Source organism: Hakea prostrata, chromosome 1 (assembly GCF_041222555.1).
Source record: "Hakea prostrata isolate BN-2017 chromosome 1, UWA_Hpros_2, whole genome shotgun sequence".
NCBI classification, from domain to species: domain Eukaryota; kingdom Viridiplantae; phylum Streptophyta; class Magnoliopsida; order Proteales; family Proteaceae; genus Hakea; species Hakea prostrata.
In genome coordinates, this window is record NC_142600.1 from 3,284,561 (window position 1) to 3,300,037 (window position 15,477).

Consider the following 15,477-nt stretch of genomic DNA (forward strand, 5'->3'; position numbering starts at 1 on the left):
ATAAAGGATAAAGGATAAAGGATCTGCAAAGAAAAGTGGAACCGAGTTTGATTTTTCAGAAAAGGCTTATATAAATTATAATAATCACGAAAATATCAAGGGCAGATCCGACGTTTACCATTGATGAAGCATCATGTTCGATGAAGTGAGGAGTCAACGTTGGTCAGTTTAAGAACAGAAAGAAAAGAAATTCATTAATTATAAATATCATCTTTTCCTTGAACAGTCCAGAGGCAAGTCAAGTCAATGTGGGTTTAGTGGGGTAAGTTCTTGCTTGCCAAGAGACAGATTTTTTATTCTTGACTTGTCTCTCTGCAGATTCTGCTCTGTTACCATCTTCTGTGTGCGATCAACGATGCCGCCGCGTGCAGTGAAGAGGCCGTCCACGGCGTCCGCTATGAAGAAAAAGCCGCCTGCGAGAACCCCACTGGAAGGGAACGAGGAACCAAGAGAGGTTGAAACCCTGCAAAACAACCCCAACCACAGTACTGTCAGTGCAAACAACGAAGAAGTCATAGAGCCCTTTCCAACTCCGAGAGGTACTCTTCTCTGCCTTGGCTTTTCCAATTAAATTTTCTCACTTATATGTACATTGAAAAACAAAAATAAAATGATAGAATCCATGACTTCTTGTTCGTTGTTATCATTAAACTGGTTCTGGGAGTAAATCGCATAACCCTAGTGCGAACTGTCAGTAGAAGAAGAGTAAATGCAATTCTAGAGGATTGTAGAACCAATGGGAGTAGATTGTAGTTTTTGTTTCAGATTGTTCGACTTGTTTTACGAGAACCATTTCAAGAGTCGCGGGAACATTTGGGGTTTTATTTGTTTTCATGTTCATATTTTCTTGTATCAGAGGCAAAGGAAGAGAATGATGTTCCCATTGATTACCACGAGGTCGACCGATCCGAAAGGGTGGAGCTTGAAGACAATTATCCCCATTTTGAAGCGGAGGATTATGGTGGGGCGCATATGGGGATGGAAGGTGAGGAGGAAGAGCGTTATGTGGGAAAGATTGATGGAGATGATGTGATGGAAGATGTGGTGGAAGGGGAGGGTGAGGACGATGGACATGCTGAGGAGCTTGATGGTGAAGAAGAGGAAGAGCACCATGATGTAGCAAAGGAGCGACAGGACCGGCGCAGACGGAAGGAATTCGAGATCTTTGTTGGCGGTCTGGATAGAGATGCTACTGAAGAGGATCTCAGGAAGGTTTTCGTCCAGGTTGGTGAGGTCGCTGATGTAAGACTTATGAAGAATCCAATGACTCAAAAAAACAAGGGCTTTGCTTTCATACGTTTTGCAACTGTTGAGCAAGCCAGACGTGCCATCAATGAACTTAAGCATCCAACGGTATTAACTGCATTTGGAGTTCATTTTCTCTTTCTATTTCTCAATATAATTTGGTGCTTTGAGGATATAACTTGGAATGATGGTTTTCTATTTTAGGTCAATGGAAAACAGTGTGGGGTTTCTCCAAGCCAGGATAGTGATACTTTGTTTGTTGGCAACATATGCAAGACATGGACAAAAGAAGCTGTAAGTATGGCAATATGTTTTCGGTGAAGACTGTTGACTCTGCTATGGGTTCTACCCCAGGTTACCTACCAAAGTTCTGCCTGCATAAACTACTTTGTGTTGGATCACTTTGTTTCTATGCAGCTGAAAGAAAAGCTTGCGCTGTATGGTGTTGATAACTTCGAGGATCTGACATTGGTTGAGGACACAAAGAATGAAAGAATGAATCGGGGATTTGCTTTTCTAGATTTCCCTACTAGGGCAGATGCCTTGGATGCATGTAAACGCTTACAGAGGAGGGATGCTGTATTTGGTACAGATCGAACTGCAAAGGTTGCTTTTGCAGACACTTTTATTGAACCTGATGATGAAATAATGTCGCAGGTAGTCAGTTTGTTTCACATTTTTGTCTTTCTCTTTAGCCAATTATTATTTAGACCTTAAGAATTTTGGTTGACATTATCCATATAACAATACGTGACAAGGAGATTTGATACATGCATCAGCTTCCTTAAGCTGAGTATAGCTTTGTAGTCATATTTTTCATTTTTAAATGATTAACAATTTTATCAAGGGGATCTTTGAGGCATGCACATGTTTTCTTTGGCTTATAAAGCACTTGTTTCTTTGTTGATGCTTGCTCGAAATGGAAGTTGAGATCGACAAATCATCTCTTTCTTTGGTGAGCTGCTTGCTCCCATGGTAAAAGCATTCATGAGATTTCAGCAAGATCTCACAGTATAACTCTCTTTTTCAGACGAGTGAGACAAAACGAGTGGTGAGATTAAAAATTTATCATATCTCAGCGCGATTATATTGCTCATATCGCAGATATCTTGGTCATATCTCGGTCATATCTTGACCTCTTGGTCACATCTTGAATACATCTTGGTGAAATCTTGGCGAGATCTTCGCTAATATCTCAGACATCTCGATGAGATCTCGATTTATCTTGGAATTTGATTGTTATTGTATGTCCATCGTGTCTTGTGAACTTTGTAATTTGAACATTGATGAAGATGTACAATGCATAATATATTATACTTTTTGAGTTTTGAGTACAAATAGTGTATTAAGTATATTATGTATGCTCTAAGTTTTATTACTGTGTTTCTTCAGCATAGGGGTTTTAAACTTGGGGTTGAAAGGGAAACCACACATAGTTTTTTTTTCTTTCTCATCAATTTAAGGCCACCATTGTGTTTAGAACACCTAAAATAGGTTGGATAGCAAGTCCTAGCCCCTAAAGGCCCTTGTAAGTCACCAAGTTGGGCCATCGAGTTGGGAGGCAAAATTCTCTTTAGATATTGATTTTTGGCTCAGCAAGATGGCTGGTGAGAGTGAGTTTTCCAACCATGCTCATTCCAATGGAAGTTGAGATCCACAAATGGTCTTGCTTATCTGATCTGAAGCAGGAAGCATTGAGACCTTGACATTTTTGTAGGATTTGTTAATCCACTTGTGGGTTTTTTTTTTTTTTTTTGAAGGGGGGGGGGGAGAATACTGAATTAGCTATAGTTTTGTTGTACTTGTACAAGATCTTCCCACCCCTCTTGGTTGAGGTTGATTTTTGTCATGCCTGCTGAATTTCTAGTACAGGATTCGTCCAACTCCGCCAATGTCTTGCTAATGAGTTCATCATCCTCAGCATCCACTAGAGCAAGGGGTTCACTATAGAAGTTGACTGTCTAAAATATAAAACCTCAACAGGTCCTTCTTAGATCCCTCATCATAAAAATGGCACCAAGAAAAAAACAATTAGAAATGCTTATGCAATCTTTGAGCTCTACTTTCCTCACACAAGAATGTGGCTGCCTTTTTGAGATACAAAATCCTTATATTGTTGCTTGCCCACATACCCATGTTGTTGGAAGAAAAAGCATCACCTTTCTTATAAATGTGCCACTCTTAAGGGTTAATGCCTTGTGACGGGTTAATTTATTTTTCTCAATTTTTAATTTATGGTTTGTGTTTGTACTTTGTTACATTCATTCACACGCCACTTAATCATGCTTATTGGTACAGTGCTGGCTTAGTTTAGTTTTAGTGATTCCACTGGTTAGTAGGAAGGTCGGTTAGGAGAAGGGGGAATCTAGCCAAGGGGAATGAAAAATTGCAAAAGAAAGGGAAAAAGAAGGGTTCCTTTTTTTTTTTTTTTTTGGGGGGGGGGGGGGCAGACAGACAGAGAGAGAGAGAGAACACAGGCCTCAACCAAGCTCAAACATCAATTCAGTTTATTGAACGATTCAGAGTTACACCATATATAAAGAGGAAAAGATTAATAAAAAAGAAAGGACTCCTAAAATTAAAGACTAATTAGCTAACAACTAGGAAACTACGAATTTACATTTCTTATCCAAAAGTAAAAGAAGACTAATTAGCTAACAACTAGGAAACTATGAATTTACATTTCTTATCCAAAAGTAAAAGATCACACAGTACTTTCCTAAATAAAATAACTCCCAAAAATTCTACTAGATCCGAAACACTCAATCTGTATTGAGTTCATCTCTGTTTGGATTCCCAAATGGGTTTGGGTTTGTCCAAGGCAGTATATTTGCATCAAATCCCCCGATGTTTAGAAAAACTCATCCATCAGTTTTGTTAAATAAGAGATTCAACACCATTTGATCAGCATATGCAAGTATTGACTTTGATGAGATAAGTATCCAATGCATCACATGATCAACTGTCATGATCTTCTAATAGTCATTGGCAAATGAAGTCTTTTTTATAGGAATCTGATGGGTCTCACAGCTGAAACTGGATCATCAATCAGTTGTTCAAATGCAATCTTAATTGGACCTTGTATTTCAGTTTGATCGTCATTTCATAGTCCACTTCTTCTTTCATTATTTTTAGGCCTTTTGATGATTGTATCCTGCTTGACATCTTAATGTAGAGCTTATTAATAATAGCAAGCTCCTAATAGCTTGTTGCCAAATCAGAAAGTTGTGTCTGCAGTTTACAGAATCTATCACTAAATTGTATCGGTCAACCTCACTTGACATAAAGTTAGTTTATGACAATTGATAACAACAGCAGAACTAGATTTACTGGACTGCAATGAAAAAGAAGATCATGTTTGGGAATGGGTAAACTTGGAAAATAACCCACACAACAACCACAGAAAAAAAGAAGAAAAAAAAACCCCGACAAAGTAGAATATGAAATGAAGGGAGAGGGCATCACAAGGGAATAACAGGTGAAGGGGGGGGGGGAAGATGTCAAAGAATAATCAATAAAAAAAGAATTACTTGCAGAGAGAGGATTATTCTGGAAATAAAGCCTAACTAAACTAAATAATTTAGTAATGAAATAGCAAAGAAAGAATAGGGGATAATCTTGTAATAGAAAGTAAATAAAGGGTAGGGGTTGGAGGTTGAATTGGAGAAAAGTGGTGGGGTAGTTTAGGAAAGCCAATGTGGGTTGCCCCAACCAAAACAAGAAATCCTGCCCCTGGGTTCAATGCCTCTCACCTTCTCTTCTTTTCTTCGCCTGACACTCTCTGTTCTGTTTGCGTCACACTCCTTTTTTCTTTTACCATGGTGAACCTAAAATTAGAGATTATTTTTTTAACTAGGAGCTACAAAATTACCTTTCTTATGCATCCTACCGAGACTTAAAGATCATATAATGCTTTCTAAAATAAAATAAACCCCCTATAACCTACTAGATCTGAGCACCAAAGGTGGCCCTGCTTCATTTATAGTTGGATACCCATGGATTTGACCGAAAAATACAAACTTATCATTTCGTTATTTATTTATTTACTTAATCTTTGTCACTCAGTATTGCAGCAAAACCTTATCTTTCAGATAACAACAAATACAAAAATAACAAGAACACTAATAGCATGATCTTAGTCATCTTACTCAGATGTGGATATGCCCACCCAGAAATTCGATTTTTTATCGCATGGAATTCAGGAATTGTTATAGTTATGATTGTTTTTTTTACAGGTTAAGACCATATTCATTGATGGTCTGCCTCCTACCTGGGACGAGGACAGGGTGAGAGAGCATCTAACGAAGTACGGGAAGATTGAAAAAGTTGAGCTCGCTAGGAACATGCCAGCTGCTAAAAGAACAGATTTTGGTTTTGTGACATTTGACACACACGATTCTGCTGTGGCTTGTGTTGAAGGTATTAATAATACTGAGATCCATGATGGTGATAAGAAGGTTGGTTTCTACTCTATTTGCATGTTTGTCGGACAGCTATTTGTGAAGGTTCACTGATGAAATTAATTTGAACTTCCCATTGATTGCAGCTGAAGGTTAGGGCCAGGCTGTCAAGGCCACGCCAAAGAGGCAAGTCAGCTAGACATGCCCGAGGAGGTTATTTTGTTGGACATAGTGGTCATCGAGGTGGCAGGGATCCCTGGAGCTCCAGCATGTCACGTATGGATTCCTGGAGATTTGCAGGGCGCAGTGACAGAGTAACTCAAGGTCGTAGTTCATATGGTGGTGCATATAAGCGGCCTCTTGATCCTAGAGACAGGCACCCACCTGTGGATATTCCTGAGAGAGTTGGGGATAGAAGGAGACTGTCCCCTCCACCAAGGTCCTATGATCGGAGGTCTCCTGGTATGTAGCTTTTGATGTTGACTGTCATGGAATTCTATTATTCATGTCGTTATTCCCTTGTCTGAGACAGCACATTGTTTTTCTTTCAACCAGCTCTTGCTTATGGGAAAAGAGGCTCGAGGAAAGATTATATGCGGCATGATGAACCTCTTGCTAGATCATCTGATTACAGTAGAGCTCATTCTGAGAGGCAATTGTCCTACAAAGATTCTTACCCTTCTCATGGATTGAGGTACCCAGACAGTCCTCCAAGAAGCTCCTCTCGTGGTGCTGCTCGTAGACCTCCTCCTTCGCTTAAATATGCTGAAGAACGCTATGGAAGACCAGTGGAGCGTCCTTCAAGCTACCGTGATAGTCATACTCGTGATTACAGTTCTATTTCTGGGTCTAAGCGTCCCCTTTCTTCAATGGTTAGGAACTAAAACAGGTTTCACTATCATTTTTCTTTATCCTTAGTGTACTGATTAGATACGCTTTCAAATTTTCTTAGGAGGAATTTCATCCAGAGTATGCTGAGTCCACAGTTAGGGAATCAAGAGCTCGCTATGAATACAGAAGCAGCAATGCTTCCATGCCATACAACGATGCTACTTATGGAGGCGAGTCCTCCAGGTCGTTATCTGCATTACCTTATCTCATATCCATGTTTACAGACCTCTCTGCCGATTCTTGTTCTTATTATTATTATTATTTTTGGTGGCTAGAATGGGGCGTGGTTCTCATCTAAGTTATGATGAAGGTGGTAACCGTTCTGTGGGTCATTCTCATGGGTTGTATGACTCACGCACATCAACTCTGGGGTACAGCAGGGGTATGGAAGTGCACAAATTATGTTTCTTTTGGTTCAAAGTGAGTATCTTGAACATGGTTTCACCAACTTCAGTTTTTGTAGGTGAAGCAAGCAGAGGTGGTGATGCTGGAAGAATGTACTCCACTTATGGCAGAGATTACATGTCTCGGGATTACATTTCTACTGATGAAGATGTATGTTCATCAAACTTTGTAAGCCAAACATAATTTGTCAATCCCATGAGATACTTTAAGCTTCTTTCGGCAGTTAACACCCACTCTGTTACTTTCTCTCAATTCCAGGTGGATGCTGGACCCTATTCATCTTTCTACTCTGGTCGCCGCATTAGTGATGGCTATATAAGTGGGAGAGGTTCGGGATCATATTATTGAGGTGACTTTATTTTTGGTTACTCCATGTCATCTCTGATTTTGCTACAGATAGGCATGACTGACCCTGCCAATTCCAAGAACAAATCTCGTATTGCTGGGAAGCTTAGCTGGAAAGACTACCTGCACATTCCAAAACATTGTCTTCTTTATTGGATGGAACTTCACTATGTGGATAGGTCTTAAAATACTTAAAAAGACTTTTGAAGAGATCAATATATTGAGTTCATCTTCTGTACTCTATAAATAGTCTAGGATTTATAGTTACTAATATAAATCCAGGATGAGACTCTAGGATTAACTTCTCAGGAGAATTGAGAAAGATGGCTTGGCCATTCAAGTTGAAATTGTGTCTGAAAGAGGAGCTTCAACTCATAATGTATGACATGGTGATGCTTTTTATAGACATGTTTAATCCTATTTAGGTGGATGGATAAACTGAAGCCAAATAAGTTTGACTTTTTCCTGTATACATGAGAGGATTTGAGCTGCCTCATGGATCTCCAGTTAAAGGCTTGTTTGGGCTGCTGCTCTCTTATGTACTGCTGCATTATCAGGATGATAAGTCATAGATCAGTTTGACCAATTAAATGGATTATTCGGAGTCTGAACTTGGGGCTTCCTTGTGTCAAGGATGATTCTGTAGAGGTGTTTCAAGTATATAGTCTTCCATCAATTCTGATTTTCTATTGTAGATCAGTTTGCTTATTTTTGGCTGAGGATGGCATTGAAGTCTACTTGAGTAGGATTTATAATTTGTTTTCCATAGGAGGACCTCTGGCCATTCGCTTATTGAAGATCTGCCTCTCTATTAAAGGAGGTTAGTTTTCACCTATTGTAGCTCATGTGGGAGTTATGACTTGACATGAACCTCGATGTGAGGTCTTAAAGTTGAAATTCTGGGTGAGAGTTGGGGTACCCTAAAAAAAGAATAAAAAAGAATAGCTTCTTAGCTCAGACATACTTGGACCTGCAGAAGTTGCCTTTGGTTGATGGTCATTACTGATGCAGTTGATGGTCCTTGTTCTTTCTTTGAATACAAAATTGTCTTGTATTATAGCAAAGCTCTGTAACTCTGAAGTGATTCTACATTTTTATTTCTTGGGCTGCTTCTGAATTACTGATCATCAATTTTTGTATGACTTAGATGATTCTTGATTTCCTGTTAATGATGTTAGCTGTTTGTTCTCAATTCCAAAGGCTTGCATTCCTGTCGGTGATGTTTAGCTGTTTGTTCTTAATTCCAAAGGCTTGCATGTTTGTATATTTGATGCATGATCTTGGCTTTTGCATGGTCTTCGGCATCTCTTTTGTTTTCCAAGAGCAAGTTTCTCTTTTGTTTTATATATGCAGTGGATGCTTCTTCTTTTTTTTTTTTTTTTTTTAAATTTCACATGAGATTTTGAAAATCTACTTTTTCACCTCCCCTGAATTTATACGAGCTTTTGATAACAACACATGTAATTTTGGGAGAAACTCTAGAACTCCAATACATCTTCCACACTTGCTTTGGGCGCTTAGAGGAATTTTGAAAATGCTAGAGGTATATTCTGTTAAAGAGATGTAATGGGGAGTATATTATTATTATATCTTAAATGAATGGAAACCCATTACCAAACACCCAAAAAAAAAAAAAAAAAAAATTGGAAAACGACTAAAATGTAGGGTGTTAAATTAATGGGCTGGGTTGGGTCAGGCAAATTTAAATCCCACGCTATCTTATGGACGTAAACAGTAAACCCAAATCCTATCCAATTTTAAATGTAGGGTGTTAAATTTAATGGGAAGGATTTCCTGTGCTGGGTTGTGGATGACGAGTCCGGTCAGCGGTCGCCCCGCGGCCCAAAAGGGGAAAAACACAACACAAAAAAAAAAACCGGGGGCCCCGGGGGGGGGGGGGGGGGGGGGGGGGCGGGGGGGGGGGGGGATATCGTGGACGACGATCTTTTCTCCGGCTTTGGAATCTGGGTTTTCGATGCTTTCTTCCTCAAATGTCAAATATGTTCTGGTTCTCCTGACAAAGCATTTTGAATACCTCATTTAAAATTTACAATGGTCCTGGCTTTCGGTGCTGATGTTTCTATGAAGAATACCCTTTCCATCTCAATCTTTCAGTTGGATTGTTTTAGAAAGTATGTCACCCCATCAGAAACATCAGAAAAAATATCAGAAGATCCACATTGGATTGGTAACGACCTAATCTGATCCCAACAAATAGTAGACCTTGCCCGGAATTTGAATCTTGCAAAGAGTCTAATTATCCAAATCTTGGGATCGAATCAATTGATATCAATCATCAATTACAATTTTAAAATGGTTTATAATCCAAGGTTTTAAAATCACAGTCTTAACCTCGAGGCTTTCGATCTCAATCTAAACCTGACTTTCCTCTGAGACAGGGGCAGCACAGTGCCACAAACTGAGGTAGTGAGTATTCTGGGTGAAGATTTTAGGCCTTCTAGTCTGTTATTAGGATGCATAGAAGATTCTTGTTAAATTTAATGGGTTTAGGCATTTTCTAAACCAGTTTTGTCTCCTTTTCAGGCTAGTTACATTAAAGATTGATAGATTCTGTAGATAATATGATAATAACAAATTAAATCTACTAGCTATAAGAAAAAAACGAGTGATATGCTCTTATCAGGTGTGATATGTGGAGGGGCATACCTAACAAATGGACTGACATAAATTGTTAGGAAGTAGTTTAAATATTCTTGAGCCCTTCTCATTGCATCTGCAAAAGGATGATCCTTTAGTCGATAGCTTTTATATAATCATGATATATGGTTTTGAGTTGTTCTAAAATTGGATCGGCATGTTCTTGCTGCCCCAGTCATGTTGACATGCATAAAACCCCATATGATATTTGATTAGCACCATTAAACCCTGCAAAGTAAAACACTTTCATATCCTTGAGCGTTTATTTATTCCAGTAGTAGTAGGCACATTAAACCCTCTGAAAACGTCTGGATTCTGGAATTACCTTCTTCCCAAATTGCTTTCATGCGAAGGGATATATTCAAAATATAATATCTATAGAGGATTTAATTTTTCCCGTTATGCCATACAAGAACTACAGGTTTCCATCCCCCTTTGCGATCCCTCTCCTTCCGGGCAGCATCAATATTTTCATCTTCATGTAATGTGCTTGAGAAATTTTGGTTTTTCACGTTATTAGCCAATATTGAATTATATTCGTTTGATTTAGATCAGGCATCTCCTTGAGATGACTTCATGTCATTCAAATGATAAGCTAGAGATCATAACATATACGTTGGGCACTCTTTCACATTTCATGTCATTCAAATGATAAGCTACAGATCATGACAGATATGTTGGGCACTCTTACACAGATCAAGCCTAGCCTACGTGAACTACTTTATTTGATAGTTTTCTTGAGTTTGAATATGTAGTGACTCAAATTGCATCAAACTCATGCCCACCAAATAAAGAGGAGCTCTAAGATTGCGCCAAATAATGGATCTCTTTGTGCAATTAATTGAGCATATTGAGGTATTGGAGAAAATTGACAAAATAGGAATAAGAAGGGTAGGACATACTAATGCATTAATAGAACAAAGTAATCGTTGTCATGTTGGGTGAATAAAAAAAAGATCAAGCTTTTCAAAGACATGTTTAGTGATGGTCAAATTTCCATTGAGATAGATCAAGTCATCAAGGGAGCTCACTATCTTTTTAATTATCAGACACAGATGCAATATGTCCTACTCAAATACAGTGGTTTTGAATTTATTTTGGATTTGCAATGGTGAATCATTCAACTTATTAAATCCTTCAAATCTTTGGGATCAGAGTGGCATCTTTAAGTGATGGGTAATAGAAGCAATACATATTCTTGAAACTAAAATGGCAGCAAAATTGTGAAGACAGAAAAATGTAGGGAGGAAATGAACATTGACGATGAAATCCACAAGAACAAGATATTTTTTTCCACTATTTTAATGGAAAAGGCAATCAGTAGGTAGTAGGAAGAGAGTCAAACTAAAACTCAAATTGTATTTGAAGCCAACTGAAAAACTGGTTCCAAATAAAAAGCGGGAATGTGATGTGCTTTTTAAATATGTGTTGTATTAGAATCTTTTCTTGAACAGATTAATCTTTAATCCAACAATTGAAATCCTGTTACAACTCTTTATTCATGGAAAATGCAAAAAAAATGCAAAAAAGCATGTTCTCTTGTGAAGGCAGGAGAATAGTTTGAATATCTTAAGGGCTCAGAGCGAATCCCACTTTATATTTAAATAATATGTAAAAAAATTTCCCTCCGGAGGTAGTCTCAATTCCAATAAGGAAAATTCTCCAATATTGACTTCCACGGCATTCTTTCTCACTATAATAAGCTGCTAGACACACTTTCAACTGTGGCAACATCATTCCTTAACACATGTTTATAAGACTCACTTATGGGGATTTCAGGTGACTTTAGGGGAGAACCCCATGAAGATGTGTTACATGTTTCAGACTTGCTTTTTCTATTATTTTTTATCTTTGTTTCAATCATAGCTAAGTCATGCCACCCTCTTGTGAGAGATATTTGGATTATGAATTAAGATGTAGAATTGAGTCTTTATAAAGTTTAGATCTTTCTACCCCCAATCTAATCGTGCCCCCATGCTTCCACACTCACATGAATATAGGGACCATACTACCAGACCTGACATGGACAAATATGAGACAGTGTGGAGGCATGGAGGCACAGTCAACTTGGGGGCAGGAAATCTCAATTCGTCTTTATGCAGTATCTATCTTATTTTGTTGAATTCAAGACCATGGTTATGTACCAAAATCTCTCTTCAATTTCAATGCCCTTATATAAATATTAAAATTTTACACCCCATAGCTGTAGCTCAACAACCAATTTAAGGTTCATAAACTCTCCCCATATTTGAAATCTTGTGGGGATCCATGATTTAAGGAAAGCTAACCCCAAGATCTTTTAAAAGAAAAAGAAAAACAGAAGGATTATCTTTACTCGTGGCTGACCAAACCAAACCCTGCCCAAAACAATTCAACTTCGATCACCAAGACCACACACCGATACAGCAGTAACCTCCAAGCCTTATGTAATTAAGGCTTAATTCTCCTTGGAAAACGCAGTTAGTGGCAGCCATCCACCACCCTTAAACATAAGAGACTCAAACCTCTTTTTCTGGTTTTCACTCTTCCCGTTCAAACTAACAATTGCCAAAAAATGGCACCTTATCAGGCCCCAATTATCAAAACTCTGATATGTATTTTGATGATCATTAATGGGGTCTCCGGGCGCCAAAACTACCAAGAAGCACTCTCCAAATCCATTCTCTTCTTTGAAGGTCAAAGGTCAGGCAAGCTCCCACCCAACCAGAGGATAACTTGGCGATCTGACAGTGGCCTTTCTGATGGGTCACCAGAAAATGTACGTCTCTCTATGTTGATTTGGCACGTAAAGTTGTGTTTTATCATCTCATGATATATATGAAGAATGCACACCAATCATAATCTTAATTTAAATAGGTCAAGAAAATAATTGTTGTCGACCATCTTTTTCAATTTACAGGTTGATTTGTGTGGTGGCTACTATGATGCAGGAGACAACGTCAAATTTGGTTTGCCCATGGCCTTCACAACTACAATGCTATCTTGGAGTGTGATTGAATACGGGAAGCGCATGACCGAAGAGCTTCATAATGCCCAGGAAGCAATCCGCTGGGCCACTGACTATCTCCTCAAAGCCTGTAGTAGGCTTCCAGATGCTCTCTATGTACAGGTTTGAAATCATCCTCACACCTGTTTTAATGGTTTCATTTCTTTTGCTTCATTATACATTCTTGATATATAAGAAGACCAATTTTGGGTTCTTTCAGGTTGGTGACCCAAATGCAGATCATAACTGCTGGTTGCGCCCAGAAAAAATTGAAACCCCTCTACAGGTTTATAAGGTGACTCCCACAAATCCTGGTTCGGAGGTTGCCGGAGAGACAGCCGCTGCCCTTGCTGCCGCCTCCCGTGTTTTCAAAAAAGTGGATCCTAAATACTCAAAAACTCTACTGGAAACTGCAAAGAAGGCATTTGAATTCGGAGACAAACATAAAGGAAACTATAGCGACCCACTTGCCTCAGTTGTCTGCCCATTTTATTGTTCATACTCAGGCTACCTTGTAAGCACTCAACTCACAAAGCCTCCATTTTTTTCTCGTCAGTTTAACAATGCATTTCCAAACATGATTTTTTTGTCATTGAGGATCTTAATTCCATTTTGATATTTTCAGGATGAATTACAATGGGGAGCTGCATGGCTTTACAGGGTCACAAGAAATCCTTCATACCTCCATTATGTGAAGTCCCAAGGAGTTGGAAGCGATTGTGATACTTTCAGTTGGGACAACAAATTGCTGGGAACAAGGGTGCTTCTCTCACGGGTATGCCCTTGAAATTTTTTTAGTATCTACACAATTGCAAAATAACTAAAACATTTACAGAAAAAAATAATGATATACTACAGGTTGCACTTGTTGAAGAAGATGAAAGTGTCTCAGCATTCCGTGAAGCAACAGAGAAGTATATGTGCAGTGTGCTACCAGGGTCACCATCCATTTCAGAAACATATACACCAGGTGGGCTAATGTACAAGATGGAGGGGAGCAATTTGCAATATGTGACTACCTCAACTTTTCTCTTGACCACATACGCCAAGTACTTATCTCATTCCGATAAAACTTTTGCTTGTGGTGATGAAATGGTGGTCACTCCATCACTTTTAAGAAAACAAGCAAAGAAGCAGGTAGATTATATTCTGGGAGATAACCCAAAAGGAATATCATACATGGTAGGGTTTGGAGAGAACTTCCCTCAACGAATTCACCATAGAGGCTCTTCTTTGTCAAGTCTTCAATCCTCCTCTGGTTGCAAGGATGGTTTCAGTATTTATTTTGATCAACAACCCAATGCCAATATATTGACAGGGGCCATAGTTGGTGGACCAGACAAAAATGATGATTTTGAAGATAATCGGGACAACTACGCTCAATCAGAACCAGCCACATATATTAATGCACCATTTGTAGGGACCTTGGCCTACTTTGCTACTAGCCACATGTCATAAATTGATCAAACTACTTCTTGTACATTTTTGTAATGTCACACATTTCCAAATTCAACATTTTATACATATACATATTTAATGATCCGAGAGAGAACATTTGATGGATTATTAATGTCAATTGTACAAGAAATAAAGGTTCCATTGGTAGATAGATCATAATTGGTCTTAGACATGAAGGCTTGAAATTCAATGGTTGGCAGATCATATTAGATGAATTTTGAGGATTAATTCTTCCTAATTATCAAATAAGAAGGCCACCCACTACCGCTGGAGTAGAATCTTGAAAACCATGCATGCTGAAAATAACCATTCACCTCTTACTTATCCTTTTCTACAAAAAGAACAACGAAGAACTCCTTTAACATAAACAGAAGAGCTAGGAGCTTCCATCATCACTATTCAAGGAGCTCCTCTTAATCAATGCTCAAGTGATTGGACTTCTCAACAATTAGTTTCATTGTTAGATCATAGTTGGTATTAATTTAAAATATTTTAGAAAAAATTTCAGAGATACCCAAAATGAATAATGAAAATACAGGTACATAAAGAATATATCAAATTGGAAACGATGCCCAAAAATTCATCGAACCAGCGAATTCCGGTGAAATTTTGCACTTGATGTAAAACACATTACTTAAATTTACAAAAATAACCACCCCTTAATTGTTAGAATTAATAACAGAAAAACACATGTTGGCATTCTAGAAGTTGTGCGAACCCTAAATCATGTCATGTGATTGGACTTGTCGATGACTACTTTATGAAATTTTGTCTCTCTTGTTCAAAATGAAATTTTTATACTTTTCATTATGATAATAGATCTCCCAGCCATTTTGCAGATGTTTTGGTAGTTGAGGTTCATAAATTTGGTTTGTCAGAAGTCTTATTCATAAACTCTGTTGGCCCCCAACGTCCAACGTTCATTGTACAAAGCTCTTTTTCTCAAAAGCCTTCTTTAATATGATGTTTTGGTTGAAAAAGACAAGAAAATACTTGTTATTATTAGGTGGCTTCCGGTGTTTTTATTATCCCATGCTAAAGATTCAAACTCCAAACTCACAAAGAGTTTGAATCTTCTCCCATTTGTTC

The 15,477-nt window shown here is 38.3% G+C and overlaps 2 protein-coding genes across 2 annotated transcripts; both read left to right on the top strand.

Annotated features, from left to right (window-relative positions):
* The first annotated feature begins 8 nt into the window (after nucleotides 1-8).
* LOC149026694 (uncharacterized) lies at nucleotides 9-8,623 on the top strand. Its single transcript, XM_089155418.1, has 11 exons — nucleotides 9-539; nucleotides 857-1,353; nucleotides 1,450-1,539; nucleotides 1,663-1,902; nucleotides 5,481-5,702; nucleotides 5,792-6,107; nucleotides 6,201-6,517; nucleotides 6,598-6,719; nucleotides 6,812-6,918; nucleotides 7,000-7,091; nucleotides 7,200-8,623. Exons 1-11 carry the CDS (start codon nucleotides 356-358, stop codon nucleotides 7,287-7,289), a joined length of 2,277 nt encoding a protein of 758 aa, XP_089011544.1. The 5' UTR covers nucleotides 9-355; the 3' UTR covers nucleotides 7,290-8,623.
* A 3,875-nt stretch (nucleotides 8,624-12,498) lies between these two features.
* On the top strand, nucleotides 12,499-14,388 carry LOC149026695 (endoglucanase 3-like). Its single transcript, XM_089145587.1, has 5 exons — nucleotides 12,499-12,702; nucleotides 12,844-13,053; nucleotides 13,151-13,444; nucleotides 13,556-13,705; nucleotides 13,789-14,388. The coding sequence occupies exons 1-5, from the start codon at nucleotides 12,499-12,501 to the stop codon at nucleotides 14,386-14,388; spliced, it is 1,458 nt and encodes a 485-aa protein (XP_089001713.1).
* The last annotated feature ends 1,089 nt before the right edge of the window (nucleotides 14,389-15,477 follow it).